This window comes from Schistocerca nitens, chromosome 6 (genome assembly GCF_023898315.1).
Source record: "Schistocerca nitens isolate TAMUIC-IGC-003100 chromosome 6, iqSchNite1.1, whole genome shotgun sequence".
Lineage (NCBI taxonomy): Eukaryota > Metazoa > Arthropoda > Insecta > Orthoptera > Acrididae > Schistocerca > Schistocerca nitens.
In genome coordinates, this window is record NC_064619.1 from 633029497 (window position 1) to 633055333 (window position 25837).

General features: G+C 40.9%; 1 protein-coding gene across 1 annotated transcript in view; it reads left to right on the forward strand.

Annotated features, from left to right (window-relative positions):
- LOC126263543 (uncharacterized) overlaps positions 1–25837 on the forward strand; it is a 99617-nt gene that overhangs the window by 11849 nt on the left and 61931 nt on the right. The window contains exon 2 of the mRNA XM_049960635.1: positions 25354–25577. Within this exon, the coding sequence (XP_049816592.1) occupies positions 25354–25577 (224 nt within the window). The remainder of the gene's footprint in view (positions 1–25353; positions 25578–25837) is intronic.

The window sequence follows — 25837 nt, forward strand, 5'->3', positions numbered from 1 at the left end:
TCAAAGTGTTGAGTTTGCTCTGTAGTAAAGATCAATACCTGTCTTATCTTGGATCGCCCCCACGACTATCCATGGCCAACATTGGGGAGCATAATGAGGCCACGTCTAGTTTAACGCTCCATTATTACTATTTGTTGGTATTTCGTTCGTCAATTCTATAATATTCACTCCTGAAGAATTGTTCCTCCGTGGCGCATTCCGATCAAGATTCTGCCCTATGTTCATTGGCGTAATGTTACTTTCCACTTGGGACTGATTGGGTTTATTACTAATCGGGTACTGCCACTGAACATTTCGTGGGTCAGCCATGTTGTTGTTGCTAAACTGAAGCTGAAAAGTTACTGTAAGCGTTACCCCACTGATTCCCATTATTGTTTCTGTTCCAATTTCGTTTACAGTTACCGGAGAAACCAGAGTAGCTCTGTCAACATTTCTTTTTCCTTTTGTACCTTGGGTTAAAATTTTGGTTATAGTTATTATTAAAATTGCCTCCCGAACTCGGGTCTGGCATATGCGCTGATGTGGCGGGATCGGCAAAAGCCTGTCGTGACCCAGACGCGCACGCTACATTGTTGATGCCGTACTGCGGCTGGCGCTGCTCAGGCTGGTTGCCACCACTGCTACGGAAATTATTTTGGTTGGTGTGGCTCTGTCTTGCATCTTCATTAATTAAGTCAGTAGAGTCCAAGACAGACAGAAAATACACCACATTGCTTTTGGGTACATGTACTAGCTTTTCCCGGACAGTAAGCGATAGTATTGCTTTCAGAATGCGTCGGACGCCAGGGTGTGTCACTGGCTACTCCCAGAACCTCGTCTTATTTAAATATTTCTCAAAATACTTTCGCAACGATCCAAATTTTGATTATATTGTTCAGGGTTGAATAGGGCTTTTCTTAATCTCTCTTGAACGCCATGTGACCATTACTTTGAAACTGTTCTAATATGTGACAAGTTTCTGATATTTCCATCGCCCGTAACGCTACATCACCTTGCATGTAACCCGTAACATATTGTATCCTTTGCTGTTCCGACCACGTTTTAGGCAATACATTTTCGAATGACTTTATAAAAATTACCGGATTGCACAGACTTCTTTTCAGGGATTAACACTTCATATTTCTGGTGTTTTATAAGACTCTCTTCTAACAAAACTGATGACACAGTGGATTTAGCAATCTGCTGTTTCTTTCTTTCATCACGGTGTCGTTGGTTACCGTATATCTCATAATTTGGTGAAGACACATGTACATTCGCGGTAGGATAGTCACCAATTGTACTACCGCTCTTACCTGTGGGTATGTTGTCAAGCTCTTCATCTGCGTGTTGGTGTCGTTCTTTCATGGTACTAAGTTTCCTGTTAGGTTGCTCGACTATTTGATTTTGCCAGCCTGGTATGTTCCGTGCCAAAGTTTTCTGTATATGGCCTATGTCAGTTTGTAGTTTAACTACAGATGTGTTTTGTGTAGTGTGTACTTGTTCCATTTTGTTAATTATTGTATTTTGTACCTCTGCTTCCAGATTACGGCGTTTGTGTGTGTCTTTTTCTTCTAAAAAGTTCTCAAACTGCAGTTTTTGTTGTTTTACTACGACCTCAACTTGATTTATCGCTTCCTGCATTTTTGTATTGAGCCCGGTTTGCTGTAGACTCATAGCATCGAAATTTTCAGTTAACTTACGTATTTGAACTGGCTCATTCTTAACTGCATAGCTTTTAAATTATCAATATCCTGATTCATGGAATTTGAATCTCCACGTACCACTTCTACTACCTGATCCGCTACCTCTCTTTTTAGTTGTGTCAGTTGCGTTTTAGGTTGTTGTGCATGTCGATAAGGTTTTTTACATCACTGTCTAGCTTGTTCATATGAGTGGTTACATTCCCTATCTGTGTTGTGACATTGTCGACCTGTCTAGTGAGATTGCTTATCTAAGTTGTTACATTCCCTATATGAGCTGTGACATTTCCTATCTGTGTATTCATTTGGGGTGTTATCTGAGTCACAAATTGTGAATTGTCTGCATTACTCTAAACATCTGCATAATGACTGGCTCTACTGGACCTTGTGCATTAGCGGAATCTGGAACATTTTCCAAAGTCGACATATCATCGTCTGTTGCTTGCGACTGAGTACCACTAATCGCTGCGACTGCGGTAGCAGTATCTGCTGTGTTTTCTTCTTCTGTATTAGGTATAGGTTTAGCAACTGATCCCCCATCAGACGAATTATCCATCGTTTGGTTTGTGATCTTAATTCTACTATAGCTGTATATAGCCATAAATCAGTGTGCAGCCGAACTTCACTTCTATTGCGGCTCGTATTACTCGTAAACAAATCACAGATGATGTCGCGCTCGTTCGTGAAATTCACTGTAGTAAAATATGCCTCTGGTGAAGCAGAAGACTGATAAGGGACTCCTACACGCTCAGTCAATGAAAATGATCCGCCATCTTGTGATACATTCACGTATAACGTATTTACAAAAATCTACAACACTAACTGAAAAAGAAATTTTGTAAAAAATTCGTGGTACGCAGCTGGTGTCGAATGAATGCAGTTCTTGCACACATTTACGATCAACCAAAATCTTAGTAGTGCTGTTGCTCTGCCCTTACGTATTTTCTTTTGCCGGTCGGTTTTCCTGGTAGTAGGTTTAATGTTTAATTTAGCAATCTTAGGATAAATATTTGTGTTTTATGGACTGATTTCGGTAATAATTTTCTTATCTGGTACGCAGTTGGCGTAACATGTAACAGAATCAACTAGTTATAGTCACAATAATGGATGGAGAAAGTTACTGTAATATTTCAGCTTAAAATTTGTACTATCATTTTAAACAAAGGCCAGGGCTCTCGGTCGCCATTGAAACCACCCTGTTAAATTGTTAGAATCTCAGTGAGCCGGCTTCGTAATTTAGAAATGAGAGTTAGTATGAATGTTGCATAATAAATATTTTGCGCGAAGCGCAGTTGCGACACAGGCAAAGGTCGATTGTGGAAACTAAGCCACTGAATATTGAAAGTAACGTTATTAAGGAATACACCCGACTGACTACACAGATTAAGAAGGCACGTACATTCGCGAGTGAGTGGTTCAGAATAAGAATTAATACTGTAAAGGAAATGAGTCATAAGCGTAGTTACGTCGATACACACTCAGTTGTATGCGAACGTACGATCAGGATAGAGGCACGTACGTTCTAAGTACTATCATTCCCCGTGGCTGTCGCCTGTACCAATATCTCTATAGCCGAAAACCCATGGTTGTCGCCTGTGTCTTCAGTGCGATCTTCCAGTGCCTCTTTTTGCTTCACTCTCACCACCGACCGTTTTTCCGGAGTCATACCCTGCCAACTGTTTTCTTCTAAAAAGCAGCTGATCACCTCAGCGTCACCATTAGAGCACACATAATCGTTACACTCACCTGTATAGCAAACGTCAGCCTTTGAGGACTACGTCAAGGCGGGAAAGCCAAGAGAAGTCTACCGGCGCCAAATCCAGAGAGTAAGGAGCGTGTCAAAGTACAGTGACATTGCGTTGAGCGAGGAAGTTTAGCAACCAGAGTTTGCAAATATCTTGGTGCTGTTACCCACGAGCGGTGGACGTGTACGAGCTCGTAGGTAGCACACCGCGCCTCGTACACACGTCCATCGCCGCGCTCGGGGGTCACAACACCAAGTTACGACACCTGAAGATGAGCATATAAGAGCCCGAAACCGGTCGTGTGGTAATAAAAGAACTTTACAGCTGTAGAGGCATTTTCAGCCTCTGGTATAATGCTCAGTTGCGAATGTTCCTCCAACAGGATTGTTTGTACCACTAGATAGGATTTAATCAACAGAAAAATTTACTGATAATTAGAGTTTACGAACTTTAGCACTCACCCTTCTATGCAACCATTTCTCGAACTATAGTAATCTGAAGAAAAGACGACGTGTTTAGAAACACTTTTTGAAACTGTTAAAAACTTATATGACATTTTACAAAGCTGTAGCCCGCGCCGTAGTACTATCGTACGATGCCCGAAGACGGCGAAATCGCGCATCTGGTGTATTCGGGTCGCTTGAAATGTAGCATTTAAATTGACTTTATCCCTGTGTGTACACGGAACAGATTTATATCAACATAATTTGATGCTTCAGTGGTTTCAACTAACTTGTGTAAACAACCTATGATCACGCCAGTCTTCACAGAAATTAACGGAATTTAAATACGTTGCATGGAGGCTTAATTATAAAGATATGCAAATACTTTTTAATTTTGGTAGCTGAATGTCCGATTACGAAGTCTCGTAAACGGTTGGCCCTGACTAGTATTTGTACGCAATCTGACTGCATAGAACAACAACAAAGAATAAAATGAAAATTTCCGTTAATACAATTAATTAATTAAGTCCCCAGCAACTATAAAACCTACGAAACCAAAACACAAGTGTAATTGTTCTGTGTGTGGGAGTGTGATTCAACGTACACATCTGGCACGGTTCTTCTTCAACAAGACAAGAAATTTTTAAATACCATTTATACTGAAGTAATTAAAAGAAAATAGAAATACTATAATTGCGCAAGAAAACCAGGATTACACTCTAATACAAGAACGCAAGCCAGATGCTTTGTTGACTGAACCTGTAATAACGCATTATTCAAGACATTGAAATAATGAAAAAAAAAAGAATAGGAGTTTTGTTACCTTCATATATATTGACGAAAAGCACTCTAATCATTACAATATCTCCATTGGAACAACATCTGCTGTCTAGCCCATCAAACAACTGCATAAAACATGGAACAAGCACTCTCTACTACAACATCTCCACACCGACTCGCTACTACCACATCTCAACAAGCACTCTCCACCACGACCTCTCGACAAGCACTGTCCACTACGACATCTCAGCAAGCACTGCACACCGCTACTTCTCAATAAGCACTGCCAGTGGAGGCGGCGGAACAATACTCTCTAGCGCGATCTCTGGCGCTGTGGCTCAGTGTAGCCACCTTTCAACGTTGACAAATACACATATAAAATGTTTTCAAAAACACAGATAAACTGCTTGTTGAATGGAAAGAAACGAGAAAAATGGCAAAGGGAAGATATCTGTAAAGCGGTTACACTTCGTGCTGTGTCTAGGAAGTGTTATTTGTTTTTAAGAAATCAGGTCGGTTTCCCACTTCCAGGACTGTCAACACTTAAGAGATGGGCGTCACGCTCTTTCAGATGCTTTCCTGGTGTGCTGACAGACGTTTTGCAACTAATGAAAGCCCACTCATCTGTATTGACAAAAACTGAACGTGTGTGTGTGCTATCATTCGACGAAATGAATGTAGACAGCAATATTATTTGTGATCCTGTTGAAGATCGTGTTGTAGGGCCACACAGTAACGTGCTATTTGTTATGGTACGTGGTTTGTTTCCTGGATGGAAGCAACCCATTTACTATGATTTTGACACACAAATAACAGCTGATCGGTTGAACAGTATTGTCTGCTCTCTACAAGATGTTGGTTACGATGTTGTTGAGGTAGTGTGCGACCTTGGAACAAAAATCGATTTGTGTGGAAAGATTTTAATGTGACAGAAAAAAATTCCTGCTTTTCCAATCCGCAGTATGAAAATACTGGGTGTTTTCTGATGTTCCGCATTTGTTTGAATAAATGAGGAATCACTTTCTGGATGACGGACTAAAGCTTCCTAGTGGGAAAATTGTTAATAAATCTATTGTAGAAAGACTGCTCGCATTAGATAGGAGTGAAATGAAGTTGTGTCCTAAACTGTCACAGCTTCATCTCAGTGCAAGGGGAGAGGGCGTCAAAGGGTTTATTTGGCAATGCAACTTTTTCCAAGTACCACAGCTAAAGCCATAAAGTACCTAATGCCTGAAGAAGAGGAAGCAGCAAATTTTTTTCAGTTAGCAAACGACGCATTTGACATTCTGAATGCTCGAAGCTACAATAAGAATGTGTTATCATGTGGTTGAGAAAACTGTATACGTGTGCCGAAAAAATGCGCGTAGGCAATGCAAATCACTTGCTCCCGTTCCAGAAAGGCATTATGACAACGGTTCGGTCATTATTTGGACTGTTTTTTATCTTCAGCCACTACAAATAACATATATTTTAACTGCAAGATTGAACCAGGATGCACTGGAAAATTTTTTCTCACAGATCAGAGGAATTGGTCATTTCCATTTGAACCCTTCTCCAACAGAAGTAAAATATCGATTACGGCTGTTACTGCTGGGACACAATGCTCATGACATTCCTCTGTCAAGGGACACATCAGTAGAGGCAGATGAGTGTGACGGATTTTTTGACGTCACATCTGTTCACAGGAATTTTGCCCGACATGAGCGAAGCATTGCAAATGATAGATGATGAAAAAGAGCTACGAGATATTAACTTTCCTGTTCAACCTGCACCAGAAGAATCTGCTGTCAAAGAAGGATGTGACTGTGAAAGGGTACAGTACCGCCCGACATTGAAAATAGGTACAACATACTTCATTATTTTTGTCAGAACAACACATTTTTTTCTAATAATAACTCAATTTCAATTAATACAGCGAAGACGGATACCAGTGTGGGAAAGAATGACAATTTATTTATTTAATTGATCACATGTGCACTCCCACAAAATAAATCCCTACATCCAGTTTGGTGAGATCTGTGAAATGAATGAATGTATGGTCGTCTGCTAACCGCAGATAGTGAATGTGAATATAGGATCATCTTTGAGACGATCCTTTGGCCACCTTTGGTGGGACCAAAGAGATGAAATTTACCTGAGCTTTGAGCGCCTGAAATGTGGCTGACCAATATGGTAGCAAGGTGCTCCCCCACTTTGGCAGAGGTGCGAGAGGACCTGAAGAACGGCCATGTTTCGGCACTCTGCCGCTGGATCTTGTGCTGTTAAGACCTGTCTTAGGTGTGCTCTGTAATGACAAAAGAGTGGAGACATGGTATGCATGTGGAATATTTAAGAGTAGTTTGAAATAATAATTTATCTATTTCAGGAACTTTTGTGGGGAGAATTAAATGTCAGGCAGGTAATATTAATGGGATCGTAGTAATCTTCGGAAGTGACCAACGGTCACAATGAAACCACGTGTAGCAATAAGTTGAAATACTTCCGTGTGCTTAAGTTAAGCTGAATTACTAGCGTGTGTACTATAAGTTGAAATATTTAAGAAATAGCGTGTGCAGGAATTGAAATTAGAGGCGAGTACTTATACGTGGTGAGTACTGTGTGAGTCTCGATCTGTGTATGAGACAAAGGATAAAGAGAAGTACTCGTCCATGGTATCAGTTGAGGACTCGTGTGTGTGATGAATATGTTCTTAATATTACTTTGCGAGATATGTTTCCGTGTGACACTTGATTCAAACTATAATACTCTGAGAGAGAAACAAGGTGAGTCAGCCGTCTATCCAGCAACGCCACTTGGCTTGCATTGCACAGGAAGACGTGCATATATCTCCAGAGTTCATAGTAGGAAAGTAGAATTACGAAGTGGGGCAGTGTCGTGTGAAACTGGGATAAATATTAATTGGAGTGGGAAAGCTGAAAGTGATAATATTGTGACTATTCCCTGTGTTGTATTTCATGTTCTAGTGTGGTGTATGTCATGTAATTTAAGTATGTGTGGTTTGCATGGGAGAGTAGCAAGGTAGTTTCAGAGATAGTGGGTTATGCGTGTTCCTTTTGTACTGCTCGGTCTGGAGGAAAGTTTCGTGATGATGATTGTGAGAGTCGAAGTGTGAGAAATAATAAAAGATCCACCATCCTATCCAGAAAGTGCACTGTAGCATTAAATAATTACGAGACCATAAAATAGTGATTCACCAATGTAAAGCCATGCCCACTGGGCGGAATTTCTCATGTGTTATTGTTGTAGGTTATAGAATTTGTGTGTTTTGGTTATAGAATTTATTGGAATAAATAAGATAGTGAAAAGAAAAAGATTGGTGGCCTTTTCCTTCGAATTGTATGTTGTCATGATATCCAGAATTTATAATGTGTGCGCCACACATATTCAGTGCGATGGCCACGTGTTGATAAAAGCCGTTAAATAAAAAAAAAAGGGAAATGTGGTATTGCTAGTGCGTAGTGAACAGTCAGAGTTCTGTAAATTACTGACAATCAGATGCGTGTTTCCGTTGCGTATTATTCATATAGGAGGATAACTTGTAACTTAATTGTGAGTACGAGAGTTCATGTTACTCTATAAATAAGAATGAATCCACTCGCTTGGCAGACCACTCATCTTGCAGGCCTGACTGCTTGATGCCACGGTATGAGCAAGGCATGTGGGTGCCTCTCATAATTTCGACCCTGCCAGGATATTTTGCCAGGATATTTTGCTGTTAGGGTTTGCTGTTAAGATTTTTTTTATTTTATGGAATATATTGTGATAGTGCTAAGAAGTAAAATTTTTTTTTGTTTGCAATTTCTTTCTGGATTGGTGAGGATCTTTTATTTTTTTTATGTAATTAATTGCTATATCGGCCAAGGCTGGAAGATTGTTGCATAATGTTTTTTTTTTTTTTTGCGTAATGTCCGTAGTAACTAGGTCGCAGTCGAAAAGTGAAGTCACCATGGAGAATAGTGATTCTGGGGTGAACGTAGCAGTTCAGCAGGAAGTAGGTGTCGACCTTGGGCTAATGAGCGAGAACGGCAAACACTCGGAAGGGGCTGAATTGTTCAGCGGACCGCGGCTAGGTGATCCTTTAAGCGGCGGGCTTTGTCCACAACCGGGGGCTTTTCCCGACGACGCGCGCAAGCTGGGACTAGGTCAGGTATGCAGTGAAAGTGAAGCTACCCTTGGCGAAGCTACAGTTTCTCAGGCGAACGAGGTGAGCGCCCCGAAAGCAGCAAATGACAATGTGCTACTGCAGTTTTTACAGAGGATAGATAGAGATAATAAGGAAAGATTGGAAGCAATGAATAGTGATAATAAGGAAAGATTGGAGGCAAATAAGGAAAGATTGGAAGCGATGGATAAAGATAATAAGGAGAGAGATAGGTATAATAAGGAAAGATTGGAAGTGATGGATAAAGATAGTAAGGAGAGAAATAGGGAGACTAAGGAAAGATTGGAGGCAATGGATAGGGGAAATAAACAGGCAATGAGGAAGCTACACACAGTTATCGATGAGCATCTGTCCACAGTTAATAATCGGTTAGATGATGGGGAGAAGAATCTTGATGCGTTGAAGCAAGTATGTGATGCTGTGAAAGAAAAAGCCAATAATTTGGAGGTACGAATAAGTGGAATAGAGAGTGATATTACAGAACGTAGGGACGTGTTGTCGGATGAGCGAATCAAAGAGATAGTGGAGTACTTACTTGGATATAAACGAGGGGCATTAGACAGCGTGGAAGCTCAAGTCACCCGGCAGGAAGTGGCGCTAAATAAACACAGGGATGAAGTTGCGGAGGTAGTGGACAGAATGAATACGATTAGTGCAGATGTAGAAAAGATCAGTATAAGAGGCGAAACAGGCTCTGACAGTACGCAGCGAGAGGTTTATGCCGACCAGGAGGAGATACAATCACTATTACAGTTTAAAGAGGCACAATTAGAAACAAATAGGAAACATAGGGAAGAACTTGCACAGTTTCAATTAGCGTGCAGAAGCGAAGGTGAAACACCACCAGGTAGACTGCAGAGGGAGAGTGAGATAAATTCAAAAAACGAAAATAGGCAGAAGGAGGAAGACGAACTCAGAGAGTTAGAAGAATGGTTGTGTCGGATAAAACAGGTGGCAAACCCAACTGCGTATAGTCCAAGGTCAGAAAACATAAATGCGGAAGAAGAATGTAGGAGGCACTTCGTGTCAGTACAAACGTACAAACGTACACTTGTTTTCCGGATCCTGATAATTACCAACATCCATGCCTGTGGCTGTCTCAATTTCAAGATTCATTACCTTCATCGTGGGGACCGCTCCTCAAAATGAAGTTTGTGTGTAACCATTTGAGGGACGAGGCTAGAGCGAAAATGCAGGAAGTTATTAAAGACTGTAGTAGCTACAAGAATTTTTGTGACAAGTTTTAAAATGAATTCTGGTCGAAAAGTAAGCAGGACCAGGTTAAGCAAAGCATATTTATGATGCCAAATTGTAACGAAGGTGGTATAAGCGATCCAGTGGCGTGCTATCAGGAAATGCTGAGACGAAATAGGTATTTGGATGTGCCATACGAAACTGGGGAGCCCATTAGGATCTGTATAACGAAGTTGCCAGTGAGATTGCGCAGAGATATAGTGATAGCAGGCAGAGGCTTAGACGATTCCGCCTCATTTCAGCACTTGTTACAGGAACTGGGCAATGAGAGCAACATTGTGAACGGCGACACAACTCATAGGTCAGACAGAGTCGAGGATAGGAACGGCAGAAACTATCAGAATGACAGGAGAGCATGGAATCAGAGGAATGACGGATTTGGAAGATGGCGAGGAAATAGGGGGCAGAATTCATGGGGATATCGACCGGCAAACCGGGAAAATAGAAGATGGGACAGAGATGGAAGAAGAAGGGAAAATGGAAATGATGGGCGAAGAGAGGATAGGCAGTCATTGGGTTCACGACAGGACAATCACTGTCACAATGACGGAGGGACAAGAAGGTGACTACATGATAGACGGGAACAAACCAGGACTATTAATGATGTAAATATTAGGTATATCGATTACGGAAAACTAAGGGAGAATCTGTTAGAGGAGGTAGGAGATGTGGGGAGTGAAGTCCACCCAATAATTAGCGTAGAAATAAATAATATAATCGTACCTTGTGTCATCGACACAGGCAGTGTAATGTTTTGAGGGAAGATGTGTTTAAGTGCTGTAGTCTTACAAAACCATGGCCAACGTTGCCATTGCAAAGGACAACAGTGAGAGGGGCAGTTACAGGAAAGGGAATTGAGGTGAAGTTACAAGCGCAGGTAGACTTTGTGTGCCAGGCGAAGAGGTTTAGTACAGTGTTCATGATTGTGTCATCTCTAACTGTTGAAGGGATATTAGGCGTTAATTTTTTGAACCAATATAAAGCAGTCGTTAACATGAGAATTGGTTCGATGGAGTTGAAACGAGATTCGGAGGAAATTACATTAAGATTCGACGATTGCTTATGTGCTAAAGATAACGCACACTTAGCATTATGTCCGGCGGTAAAGTCCGGTAGACAGGCACAGAATACGGGGTTCGAACAAGAGAAGAAGGAAATTCATAAATGTTTGGAGGAGGAGATCAGGGAGAAAATCTGGCATTTACGAGGGACCACGGTCTACGGGGAATTGCAGAAAATTTTATACGAGAATAGAAAAGTATTTAAACATGCTGCGGGTACAATAAGAAATTTTGTGTATAGATTCAAGGTCAAGCCTCATAAACAGTTTAGGGCCCAAGTGTACCCGATACCTGTTGTGTACAAAGGAAGAGTGGAAGCTGAGATCGAAAGCATGCTACAACAAGGGATTATCGAACCAGCATCTAGTCCGTACAACAGCCCTTTAGTTTGTGTCGAAAAAAAGGATGGGTCAATTAGATTAGTTTTGGACGCAAGAAGGATTAATAAGATAATAGGGCCAGAGACAGATCGGCCGCTAGCACTTGACGAATTGCTACAAATGTTTCACGGGATCAGAGTTCTCAGCTCAGTTGATTTGAGAATGAGTTTCTGGCAGGTGGAGTTAGATAGGGGGTGTAGATAATACACTGCTTTCTTATGCTACGGGAAATCGTATCAATTCCGGAAACTACTATTTGGGTTATATGTATCATCCGCGGCATTTATCAGAGCGCTAAATACTGTCATTCCTAATGAAATAAAAGATAAGGTAACACAGTACGTGGATGATGTCCTGATAGCCGAAAGAAACTGGGAAGACCACAATAGAACGTTAAGCGTATTGCTCGGTGCATTGGAGAAACATGGGGTAACCGTGAATTTGGGAAAGTCAGAATTTGGACGAAAAGAAATCGAGTTTCTAGGTCACATTGTGACACCAGAGGGAATAAGACCAAATCCAGACAAACTCGAAGCAATCAGAGATTTTCCGCTGCCAAGAACAAAACGTCAGCTACGGGGTTATTTAGGATTAATCAATTTTTACAGGAGGTTCATTAAGATTGGGGGTGCAGCGACACCCAGACTATGTCAGCTGACTGGAAAGAAAAAGGTATGGAATTGGGACCCTGTCGCACAGGAAGAGTATGAGGCGTTAAAGAAGGCACTGCTATCGGTACCTCTTCTCGGGCATCCAGACCTAGGGAAAGAGTTTTGTATGGCCACGGACAGTTCCCGTAGTGGACTTGGGGCAACATTGTTCCAAGAGCAAGAGCAAGAAGGAGAAGTAATACAACAACCTATTGCTTTTGCGAGCCGAGTGCTTAGCAAAGCTGAGAGAAATTACACGGTAACTGAGCTTGAAGCTCAGGCAATAGTATGGGGTTTTAGTAAGTTTAGATACTTTTTGTATGGGAGGCATACTAAAATCTATACTGACCACAAGTCACTACAGTTTCTGATGTCGGCCAAACTTAACCATAGACGACTCGCTAGGTGGGCACTCTATTTACAGGAGTTTCAGTTTACGGTCATGTATATTCCTGGACCACAGAATATAGTGGCAGATGCGTTGTCAAGGAACCCGGTAGGTCATGGTCAATGCTTTGATGAGAAGGTAAACGAGAACAGATATGACATATTGTATATGCAGGGCGTGCGGTTCGAGAAATACATAGGGGCGGTACTCACAAATATCGCGAAAGAGCAGGATAAAGACGCGTCATGGAGAATGGTGAAGGACAGAGTTAGAGCGAACTTAGATGCGAATATAGCGAGCTTTTATACAATTCAGAACGGGGTCCTTTTCTACCGTAGAAATCAGAACACACAGGACTGGGTATTGTGTATACCAAATGAAATAGTCAACAAGTTGATCTGGTACACGCACCTAAGTTACGGGCATTACGGGGCTAGGAAATGCTGTAAGAAGTTAAGAGAATCAATTTATTTCATTAGTATGGAGAGGAGGATCAAGAACGTGCTTGGTAGTTGCAAATTGTGCCAGAAGGCAAAGTCGTTAACTATCTCATGCAAAGCACCGCTTTTTCCGATAGTGCCAGGTAGATTGAGGGAATTCGGAGCAACTGATTTGTTTGGCCCGCTACCTAAGTCAGTGCAAGGATATAGATATGTTTTAGTAGCAGTGGAATTGGTGTCAAAGTATGTGACTTCTACCGCATTGAAACGTGCGACGGGAAGAACAGTAGCAGCAGCGATCGTTAAAAACTTTTTGCGAGAAGTAGGAACTGTAGAAAAGTTCATAGCTGACAATGGACCACAATATAGATCCAGACAATGGCTAACCACACTGAAGAGAAGAAGGATAAAACTGGTGTTCATATCCCGATACCATGCTGCAAGTAACCCCAGTGAAAGAGTGGTAAAAGAACTGGGAAAGTTGTGTAAGATCTATTGCCATAGGCAACATAGAAGTTGGAGTATTTTTCTCAAAGATTTTCACGACATCCTCAATGAGCTACCACATGGAGCTACTGGTTTATCACCAATTACGGTACTAAAGAATGAACCACCACCAGATCGAGTCAGGGAGCTGGTAGATTTTCCGCGATCAGGAAGCAGAGGCACACAGAAATTGTCAAGGTTGCGATAGAGCGTATTAAGAAAGCAGCTAAGGATAGGCAGGAGAAGCAGAAAGGAAAGATCTGTAAGATCGAATTGGCAGTAGGAGACAAGGTTCTAATTAAAACTCATCGATTATCAAAGAAGCACAGATTCCTAACTAGCAAATTCTTTACGGTGTATAGTGGACCATTCAGAGTGAGGCGAATTGTCCATGAAAATGCTGTACTTATTGAGACGATCAAAGGAAAACAATATCGTGGGCTTCATCACATTTCTAACATCAAATTATGGAAAAGTTAAGGATAGATCGAAAGTAGGCAATTTATGGTAGACTGCCATTGTATTTATTTTTTGGTGTGTAACGTTGTGCAGGGCCAAATCGAACATAAGAATTTTCAGGCGGGATGTCAGGAAGTATGACGGAATAGACTGGTCGAATGAGTCATGAAGAGGAGTCGACAGAGTGGTGTATGTACGTATTTTTTGTCATATGAATAAGGATCAAGCAGAAACGACGTGATGATTAATGAGTGGATAAAGATGGTAGATAGAGAGAGAAGCGACGTAATAAATAGTAGTTGATAAAGGTGATATTTAAGGAGAGAAGCGACGTGAAGCAGTGTGATTAATAAAGAGAGATTCGACGTGATGAAACAGTGGTAAATAAAGGTGAGTAGAATTAATAATGTGGAGATGTCTTAGATGTATGTTACAGAGAGGCCAGTGTATGCTGCGATCGAGATTGATGCGAATGGCGAAGGAAGACCAGGAAATGATGGAGTAATGGACGCACGGAGAGCCGAAATACGAATGAAGAGATGAGGACAACTGCACAACGTGAAGGGACATAAAGGGAGTATGAGATACAGGTGGTGAACGTTGTGGAATACTGAAGTAAGATTTAATATAAGTGTAAATCTAATTCTTACCATAACATTTGCAACATGAAAAAAAAGTAATTTTTGTTGTTGTTGTTGAAGCCTGTGCCAGTATAACTATTCAAAACGGTACAAAGAATGTGTACAGTTATTTTGCAGGATGAATAATTTGTGTATTCTTTGTTCTTAGATGAAATGTCGCAATTCTAAAGTGATATTTAGCAGGATGAATAGTCGGTAAAGTGAATGCGGAGGTAAGCCGATGGAGAGAGGTGCCAGAGTGAAAGGACGAATTCGGAGACTGGAATGCTATCTCCAAAACAGGTTCATGTGTTATGTGGTTGAGTATAAGGGAGCAAAGGTATGGTATGTTGTCGTGAGTGTGGTGGTGTTAAGGTTAGCTGACTTCTAGACCTGTTCTGTTAGTGTATTAATGGATTGAATGAGAAGGAAACTGTGATGTCTGGTGAGTGAGTCATAGAGTAGTGTGCTCAATGCGCACACTCCTGTAAAGGGAATGCTACTGATCCATAACTAAAACATTATTGTGCTTTATCGTTTGATTTGGATGAACCTCGATGGCAGGTCAGGATATGACGTCATGTGGATGGTACATACATGTCCTAGAAATGTTGTCATATATAATAAAAGGTAAAATATATAAAGAGATACTAATTTCAGTCTGTCACAAGCATAGAGGTGCATTGTATATTTTAGTTTTAGAATCAACAGTTTCTAATATTTTCACTGTGATAGGATGTTAGAGTAGTCTATTATTTGATACTGTAATTATGAGCTAAATAGATTGTTCCTTATTCCTTTTTTTTTTTTTTTACACTTTCATGTTTTGTATGAGGGACGACAGGTACAATCAATAGCACAAGTGTGGGCTGTGTATAGAAAAGGGATAAATGTTGATGTTGTATGTGTAGAAAACTAGGGTGTATGATTTTATGTTGCGAGATGCACGGAAGAGTCTGACTGATTGGGTGTCGTAGCGCTGAGGTGCTACGCAAAACGCGCCCATACCGCTACCAGGAGGCCAAGCTGACGTCGCCATGGGAGAGGGGACAGAGCCGCGGCACTCCCCACTCCACTGCCGGTTGGGGTACACTCCACGCGCCCACTGCAGAAGGTCAACGGCCTGGGGCGACACACACGTACCACTGGCCATTCATAAGTTCCGCCACCCTTACGACTGGGGAAAGTATCCCGCGGGGGCAACAGCGGGTGGTTTCTTCTGCTCAACAGCTCGCGCGGTGGCGCCACGGCAGAATGAATGACGCGCGGCAGAGTCCGGCGGGCATTTTTTACCAGCAACTATTAACTGGTACTGGACTGTGGAGCCATGAAACAAGATGACTGCTCGTATGTCTCCATAAGGTGGAAAGTGAAGGACTGGTGTTTCCACGTTGTGAGTGGTGGAAAAGACTTTGTCTTTAGCAGACAGGGCGATTGTTTTGTTTTGTCTCGACCACTGAATGGTGGGATCCATAAACTTTTGGAAGTGACTTGTTAAGTGTGCTTTGTGAATTGCATGTGGGACGCTTGGTATACTTAAAGAGGACAGTTGTCGTTTGGTGACTAATTATTGTATGAATGCAAGAATTAAAGTGGGACATTGACATTTGCATTTGTAGTAGGAGTCATTTATTTAATTGGTGTGGGAATAAGTGCTGTTTGTTGGAACTTACGACTTTTAATTACACCATGAACTGAAAGGACAGAACTGTGGGTAATAGTAGTTGTAGGGTCATTTCTGGAGACCAGATTCGTGTGGATGGTACTCTGAGAGTGACTATGACATTTGTGTTTAATGTGTTCAAAATGCCGATTTGAGTGACTTAAAGACTTTCATCCGGGTAACCATGGGAGAGCTTTGACACCAAGACAGTGTTTCTAGGGAACCTGTCAGCAACTTTTTTGACCCCAAGAAAATCACAGAATGAAATGATTCCGTGTGACTCGCAAGGTAGGGAATAATGTATTTGTACTTGTAATTGTGTAAATTTTTTTACGTGTTTCATTCCAGAAGGGACAGCAAGTGTAATTGTATTTCATTAACGTTTGTGTTTAGAATAGTTAGTGTTTTTTTTTGTTTGTTCTGGGTTATGAAGTTCACGTAGCATGTTTATTAGAATATTTGGTACAATGATGCTTTAATTATTAGCCAGTGGCGTAATACGAACGTAGCGGCTCTTGTTGCATCGGTCAGTAAGGTTGTCACAGGGGACAAAAGTTTGCATTGCACAACAAATATCGGAATTAACTGATGCATTTTGATTTCATGGACAGTAATAATCTTGTTGGTGTGTTGACTGAAGCCACTTATTTGCATTATCACAGTGGTGATATTTCACATTAAAGTGTAATGACGGCTAGTCGAAATGCAAGTTCTTGTCGTCTAAATGTGTAACAACAGAGAAATGAGCAGTAGAGTAAGATACGAGAGCTACTGGTGGATTCAAGCACTTATTGCTAACTATTTACTGCATGTATTGATCAAAGTTGATGGACTGACTAGCTCAGCAGCAGGTATTTGTACTGGTGGACAAGGATAAGGTTAAACTCACAGTCGAGCAGTGGTGGCAATTGCTTAAGTGATGATAGTTAATGAGGTATGACATGATGTCTTAGATGAACTATATTATGTAACTAGTATGTAACTTGTTTTTCTTCTCAGTTTTATTTCTCTGTACGTTTGATGTATATTTTAAGTAATGGTAAGGAGCCTGACATTATACATGGAACTAGTGTACGCAATTTTTTCTTTTGTTGATTTTGTTTTGTATTTAGACATTGCCGTGTAAAAGATTATTAATACGCAATTTATGAATGTTGGATTACTTGTTCTGCGTTTGGACGGTGAGCTATTTAAAATTTCATGAGTACAATTAGTATTTTTTTTATTTGTCATAGAATTAGTGAACTTTGATTTACTCATAAAAATAACAAAGATCCCAGTAACTAAGCAAATTTTTATCTCAACATTATTTTTTATTTGTATGATGTAATGTTTTATTTGTCATGTGGATTGTTGTAAATTTGTATGTGTACGTTACTCCAGATTGTGGAGAGTACAATAATGCAACAACTGTGTCAACAATTTGGTAAAGTAACAGCATTTCGTCGTCTATTTGAGGTCACCAGGGGCTAAGGTCTCCTCCTGGTTATTTTGATGACTTGCTACGTTTGTTCTAATACAGTTTTCTTAAAAAAATTGTTCGGAACTACCCTCGCATTGCAAGGATAGTACCGTGCCATTTTTTTCTGCATGGGTAGCCGGTGGTGAAAGGGTACAGTACAGCCCGACATTGAAAATAGGTACATCATACTTCATTATTTTTGTCAGAACAACACATTTTTTTCTAATAATAACTCAATTTCAATTAATACAGCGAAGCCGGATACCAGTGTGGGAAAGAATGACAATTTATTTATTTAATTGATCACATTTGCACTCCCACAAAATAAATCCCTACATCCAGTTTGGTGAGATCTGTGAAATGAATGAATGTATGGTCGTCTGCTAACTGCAGATAGTGAATGTGAATATATGATCATCTTTGAGACGATCCTTTGGCCACCTTTGGTGGTACCAAAGAGATGAAACTTACCTGAGCTTTGAGCACCTGAAATGTGGCTGACCAATACGGTAGCAATGTGCTCCCCCACTTTGTCAGAGGTGCGAGAGGACCTGAAGAATGGCCATGTTTCAGCACTCTGCCGCTGGATCTTGTGCTGTTAAGACCTGTCTTAGGTGTGCTCCGTAATGACAAAAGAGTGGAGACATGGTATGCATGTTGAATATTTAAGAGTAGTTTGATATAATAATTTATCTACTTTAGGAACTTTTGTGGGGAGAATTAAATGTCAGGCAGGTAATATTAATGGGATCATAGTAATCTTCGGAAGTGACCAACGGTCACAATGAAACCACGTGTAGCAATAAGTTGAAATATTTCTGTGTGCTTAAGTTAAGCTGAATTACTAGCGTGTGTACTATAAGTTGAAATATTTAAGGAATGGCGTGTGCAGGACTTGAAATTAGAGATGAGTACTTCCACGTGGTGAATACTGTGTGAGTCTCAATCTGTGTATGAGACAAAGGATACGGAGAAGTACTCGTCCATGGTATCAGTTGAGGACTCGTGTGTGTAATGAATATGTTCTTAATATTACTTTGCGAGATATGTTTCCGTGTGACACTTGATTCAAACTATAATACTCTGAGAGAGAAACAAGGTGAGTCAGCCGTCTATCCAGCAACGCCACTTGGCTTGCATTGCACAGGAAGACGTGCATATATCTCCAGAGTTCATAGTAGGAAAGTAGAATTACGAAGTGGGGCAGTGTCGTGTGAAACTGGGATAAATATTAATTGGAGTGGGAAAGCTGAAAGTGATAATATTGTGACTATTCCCTGTGTTGTATTTCATGTTCTAGTGTGGTGTATGTCATGTAATTTAAGTATGTGTGGTTAGCATGGGAGAGTAGCAAGGTAGTTTCAGAGATAGTGGGTTATGCGTGTTCCTTTTGTACTGCTCGGTCTGGAGGAAAGTTTCGTGATGATGATTGTGAGAGTCGAAGTGTGAGAAATAATAAAAGATCCACCATCCTATCCAGAAAGTGCACTGTAGCATTAAATAATTACGAGACCATAAAATAGTGATTCACCAATGTAAAGCCATGCCCACTGGGCGGAATTTCTCATGTGTTATTGTTGTAGGTTATAGAATTTGTGTGTTTAGGTTATAGAATTTATTGGAATAAATAAGATAGTGAAAAGAAAAAGATTGGTGGCCTTTTCCTTCGAATTGTATGTTGTCATGATATCCAGAATTTATAATGTGTGCGCCACACATATTCAGTGCGATGGCCACGTGTTGATAAAAGCCGTTAAATAAAAAAAAAAGGGAAATGTGGTATTGCTAGTGCGTAGTGAACAGAGTTCTGTAAATTACTGAAAGTCAGATGCGTGTTTCCGTTGCGTATTATTCATATAGGAGGATAACTTGTAACTTAATTGTGAGTACGAGAGTTCATGTTACTCGATAAATAAGAATGAATCCACTCGCTTGGCAGACCACTCATCTTGCAAGCCTGACTGCTTGATGCCACAGTATGAGCAAGGCATGTGGGTGCCTCTCAACTGCTCTGCAGGAGGATTCTGTTACCTGGCTGGCTACATTGCATATCGTGCAAAGAACTGTGACAAGACACTGGGAACGCCGTCTGCTGATATTTAAAGTCGTCCAAAAAATGAAAATAATGGTTGCATTGAATTTCTATCTCGCGGTGGGCTTACGGTTCAAACAGATGAGTGGCTGCATAAGGTATCTCAGTTTGAACTAATATTTAATGAATTTAATTGATTGGATAGTATTTCCAAGGAAAAAAAATATAGTGAAAACAATATGCACTGCTGTCCAAACTAAATATCCGGAATTTTCGTAACACGTTATAAAACTGTATGTCAGAACACAACTTTTCATTCGTATGCGGTTCCTCAATACGAAGCATAAAATGCAGAAAGCAGCAGCAGCACAGAAGCGGAAATCAAGACAGTGGCACTCTTCTTCTACTGCAAACATCTAAACAGGTAAATCAACTGTTTTAAATAATTTCCTGAGAACTTATTAGTGTTATAAGTAGTTGCTTGTCCTTAGAAAGACTCGCTTGCTGCGCTAGCCGCTGCCTCGCTTTGCTCCTACAGTGACGTCACTGCGCCAGCCAATCACAGCCGATTTAGCTTCGGGCCCAACCTCCCTTTTAAATAACCTTGCGCACAGCCATAATCTCATTCACCAGAGATATTATAACTTGCCTCTTCATTGACAATTGCCACATGCGATAGGCAAAGTTATACCTTTGGTAGAGTTTAAAATATCATTATATTCACCTTTTCTGTTACACATCCACTTTAACTTATGAACACATGACATCTTTAAACGTACTTAATACTCTCGGTTACTATAGAGACGATAGCACAGTCTCTTTATAGTACTTCATTTCTTCACAAAAACTGTCGTAAGTCCTGTTCTGCACCAGAGATAATCACCACTTCATAGTCATTAAATCCTGTCACATCTGACCTACGTAACCAAAATGTCAGTTTAGCAGAAAGTCAATTTATGGTTAAGTCCACTTCCCAAGAAACTGGTTAACGTTTGCTGCACGTCACTTTCCCCTTGTTAAATTTAACGTTGCCTGGCACTAACTTAACTGCATTTCCGCAAAATAGTCCTTTAGTATTTAGCCGCTAACCTGCCGAATATTCTACCGCCAAAGATCTTCTTGGACTTTTCCAATCACTCAGATTTATTTATTTATTTAGCGTATGGCTATACATGCAACATTAATACATCAAGTGTTAGACATTAAAATCTTATAACAATCATGAATATAATTTATGTTTATATTGGTCAGTTAAAAGGTTATATCGAGGTTTGAGATCCATTCTAGCGCCGATGGGGATGCCTCCAGGAAGTCGGACCTGTTCCCTGCATATGCTCGCAAGAAGCATTCACCATGGATGTGTTGGATCGTCTGTCTAGGGGCACCGCAGTCGCATTCTGGTGACATCGCTCTTCCCCATGTGTGTAGTGAATCCGCACACCTGCCATGTCCAGTACGTATTCGATTTAATGCGGACCATGTTTTCCGCGTTAGTTCCATTCCAGAGATGTTGCAGTTATAGCTCTCAAACCAGGTCTGTAGTTGGTCATTTGTATTTTGGTTCCAATCTAGTCTCCATTGTTTCATGTGGTCATAGTTATTATTTTGACGCTGCTCAGCTGTGCGTATGGGTGGCTTTCTTGATTTCAATCGAGTGTGTCGCAGTTGTGAGAATTCTTCTTTAATTGGTAGTTCTGGTTTTGTCTCAATCTTTCTGAATTCGTGCTGTAGGGCCGCTTTTCTACGCAGGTCCGGGGGCAGAATATTACATAGCACCGGTAGCCTGTACGTGGGCGTTGATTTAACAGTTCCAGAAATCAACCGCATTGTGTTATTTAATTGCCTGTCAATAAGTTTGGTGTGACAGCTATTAATCCAGACAGGAGCGCAGTACTCAGCCACAGAGAACACTAAGGCGATAGATGAAGTGCGTAATGTTTTTGCGTTAGCTCCCCAAGTAGTACCGCTAAGTTTTTGAATGATGTTATTCCGTGTTCCAATTTTTTCAGTGGTGTTCTCCAGATGTTTTCGGTAAGAAAGAGAGCGATCCAATGTTATACCTAAGTACTTTGGAAACTTATTATGTTTGAGGTTGGTGTTTCCGAGTTTTATGTTAATAATTTCATTTGCCATTTTGTTATTAAGATGGAATGTAGATACTTCAGTTTTGTTAGGGTTTGGCTTGAGTCTCGATTTCTTGAAATAATTGTATAGTATTTCAACGTCGTTATTAAGGTCTTCCTCTGTATTGAAGAGATACTTGTCGCTGGTAGCCAGTGCTATGTCATCCGCATAGCAAAATTTTCTTGACTTTGTGTTTGGGAGATCTGCTATATAGAGGTTAAACAGAAGAGGTGCCAATATGGAGCCTTGCGGAAGCCCGTTGTTAATAAGTTTTGTTTTGCTTGTCTTTCCGTTTAGGGTGACCTGGAAGGTTCTGTTACTCAGCATATTATGTATTAAGGATGTTAAAATCTGGCAATGAATCACTCTTAAGAGTTTGTAAATTATTCCATCTCTCCAAACAGTATCATATGCAGATGTTAAGTCTAGAAATACAGCACTTGTTTTCAATTTCTGTTGAAAGCCAGCCTCTATGTAGGATGTTAATGCCAGAACTTGGTCACAGCAACTACGGCCAGGTCTGAAGCCTGCCTGTTCTATAGGTAAGTTCTCCACAGTAATGCCGCTAATTCGATTATGGACAAGTTTGTATGTACAGCTAAGAAGTGCTATTGGTCTGTAGCTTAGCGGTTGGTCTGCTGGTTTCCCTGGTTTCAGCAAAGCTATTATTCTTGCCTTTTTGAATTCTGTGGGGAGATGGTTTGTAGTCAAAATGTTCGAAAAGAAATTTGCCAGCCATTTGACTACGTTCTTTCCAGCGTAGGTTAGAAATTCTGGATGTATGTTGTCAAAACCTGGGGCTTTGCCCGGTTTCATATCCTTGAGGGCAGTAATGACATCATCCTCAGTGAATGGTCTGGAAAGCTGTGATATATTTGGAGTATTCTTTTTTAGTGTTCTGAGTTCGCGCTTAATCATCCTGGTATGTGGTTTGTCTCTCGGAGCTCTTGACATTTCGACAATGTTATTTGAAATTTTCTCTGGTGTTGTGGTTGGATTTTTCTGGGCTGGTCTTGTCGTACCTCCGAGTTTACGTAACAAACTCCACGCCTTCCTACTTGATTGAGTGAAATTCATTCTTTCAGTTGCTTCAGTCCATCGTTGTCTTCAGAATTAAGCTAGAACTATATTTCCATTTGTCGAGAAATTTGTCTTCCGGTTATGATCTCTTCAAAAAAAGTTTATAAACCATAATATTGATACTGTCAGATTTCAGATTAATTGGTTTTCATCACAGTTTTATTGACATTAAGCTCACACCACGTACGCGTACACATACACATTTCGTCTGTAGATGTTGACATGTATGTACAGAAGTGAACTTTACAGACTTAGGAATTCTTAACTCTTTAACTTTTATTGTTAAAATATGAAGGCGACGGAAGGAATTTGATGCTACAGGTGTGGTGTCACAGCCAGACACCACACGTCCTAGGTGGTAGCTTAAATCGGTCGCGGTCCTGTAGTACATGTCGGACCCGCGTGTCGCCACTGTGTGATCGCAAACCTAGCGCCACCACAAGGCAGGTCTCGAGAGACTGACTCGAACTCAGCCCAGTTGTACGGACGACAGAGCTAGCGACTAGACGTACGAAGCCTTTCTCTCTCATTAGCCGAGAGACAGAATAGCCTTCAGCTAAGTTAATGGCTACGAACTAGCAAGGCGCCATTAGCCTTACAGTGATTGTAATTAAAGTCTCCTTTGTGCGATGTACCACAATGAATGAGTAAAGATAAGTATTATACCAGCTACGTACTTTTCTTCATAGCATTAATTACGTATCCTGTTCCAGTACTTCACGCCCGTCTGCGTTAGTCTAGCGTGCCTTTAAGCCACCTCTATCTACAAGGTGTTGGCCCAGCTGCCGACACATCACCAGGTATTTTCTTTCAACGGGTAGCAACTGACTACTAGATGCAACTGTCTACTTGGCTACTTGGTTTTGTTTTTAGTTCTTGCGGGTCCGAAGATACCTTTCGCGCTGTCGTTCCGCACATGAAATAAAGAAGTAACAAATAGTGTAGAGAAAACTTTAAATACTTTACATATTCGTTATAATAAAAATTCCATTCTTATTAACACATCGTTTCCTAAAAGAACTCACCATGTATCGTTGACGCTTATGCAGTCGAACAATAAACATTAAATGACATGCTAGAATTCGAAAAGTGCACTGAAATTGTCAGTTAGTTTTCTCAAAGCTTCCCCTACTAGTGTCCGCAGCACGACTCAGCATCAGGGTCTGGGTATCCTAAACACGGCAGCGGCGTGTGGTGCTCACAGCAGGTGAGGCGTGAGGAGAGGCTCGCTGCATGAGAAACTACCTTGCGTGCTGAGACAGGTATCGGGAATGGGCAGTAAGATGGTCGCAAAACAGTTATAACTATAATAAAACCCTTTCGGTTTTCAAACCGCGTCAGTTCGAATTAAATTCTCCAGCTTTTTCGAGAATTTTATTGGAACTGACGCGGCTTGAGAACCGAGGTGATTTTATTCGGACATACCATCGCGAAACTTTACGAGGATGCAAGTACTGATAAGCAAGAGGATTCTACCCAGTCACTCGGGGACCAGTCTTGTGTGGCAGTAGAAGACAGCAAAAGGAAAACCGAAGTGTTAGATTTCGTGTTTGAGAAATCGTTCACGCAGGAGGCATATCGTCATTTGACCATCGCACAGACTCCCATATGCAGGGCATAGCAATAGGCAACGTTGGCGTAGAGAAGCAACTGATAGCGTTGAAAACAAATAAGTCTCCAGGTACCAAATCGGGTTTACAAACAGTAATGTGATTGCAATTATCGCCAATCTCTACCCCAACGCAAAGTGTCAAGTGAATGGAAAAATCCTCAGGTGACTCCTGTATATTGGAAGCCTAAGGAAAGGAATCCGGAAAATTACAGTCCAATATCCTTCACAGCAGTTTGAGGCATAATTATTGAACATATTCTCAGTTCCTGTATAATAAATTCCCTTAAGGCGAAAGAACTTCTGTCCACGATTCGTCAAGGTTTTAGGAAGGATATGCGAGTGACTCGAAGACTTTTTAACACTCTAAGCGCCAAGCCCGTAAAATTTACGGGCCTGGGATCGCGCGAAAATCACCAAGCCCGTAAAATTTACGGGCCGCTACATTTAATTTCATTCAAAACACTGCAACGTTATTTCTACGGGTTTGGCCAGCGCTATACGTTTTTCAGATGTTTATTAACAAAATGCGTCCATAGATGTCACGGCAGCGCTGTAATTCATGTTAAAACTTATCTTTGCGTTCTCAGTCTGTATATCATTCAGTTGTTTGTCATCATGTTTCGGCGCGGTTTATCAGACGCAGAAATTGCGGATTTGATCAATCATAGCGACACTCTGGATAATGTAGAGAGTGATTCAGACGATTCTGAATGCAATGGTGTGTTTGAAGGTACGTATTTCCGAATTTTCCACGTAATTGTGCAGTACGCACATATCTGTTGAACATGTGTAAACGATGTATGTAGTTACACATAATGTGATATTCTTTTTAGAAGACGAGATTGATGACAGTTTGTCTTCAGATGAAGACGAGAATGATGTTGAAGGTGTTGCTTCAAATCCAGCAGCTGTGCCGTATCCGAAAGACAGTGAGTGGACTGCAGTTGACACCTACCGACCTCTGCCTGTCAACACGACACCCAGGCAGATACTAGTGGATATTGATGAGTCGAGTTCTGTACTGGATTGCAGTAAAGTGTTCCTTACTGACAGTGACGTAAATGAACTCAAGAGACAGACAAATTTGTATGCATCACAGACAATACAGAAGAAAAGAAGAGGAAATAATCTGAAGCCCCATTCAGTTTTGAGTTCGTGGAAGCCAGTGACTATAAGTGAGATGAGGCGTTTCTTGGGTATTATTTTCCACATGTGTGTTTCGAAAAAGCCAAAAATTGCGGACCATTGGAGCACTAATCCTGTTCTTAGTTGTAACTTTTGTCCCCATGTCATGAGCCGTTTGCGTTTCACTCAGAT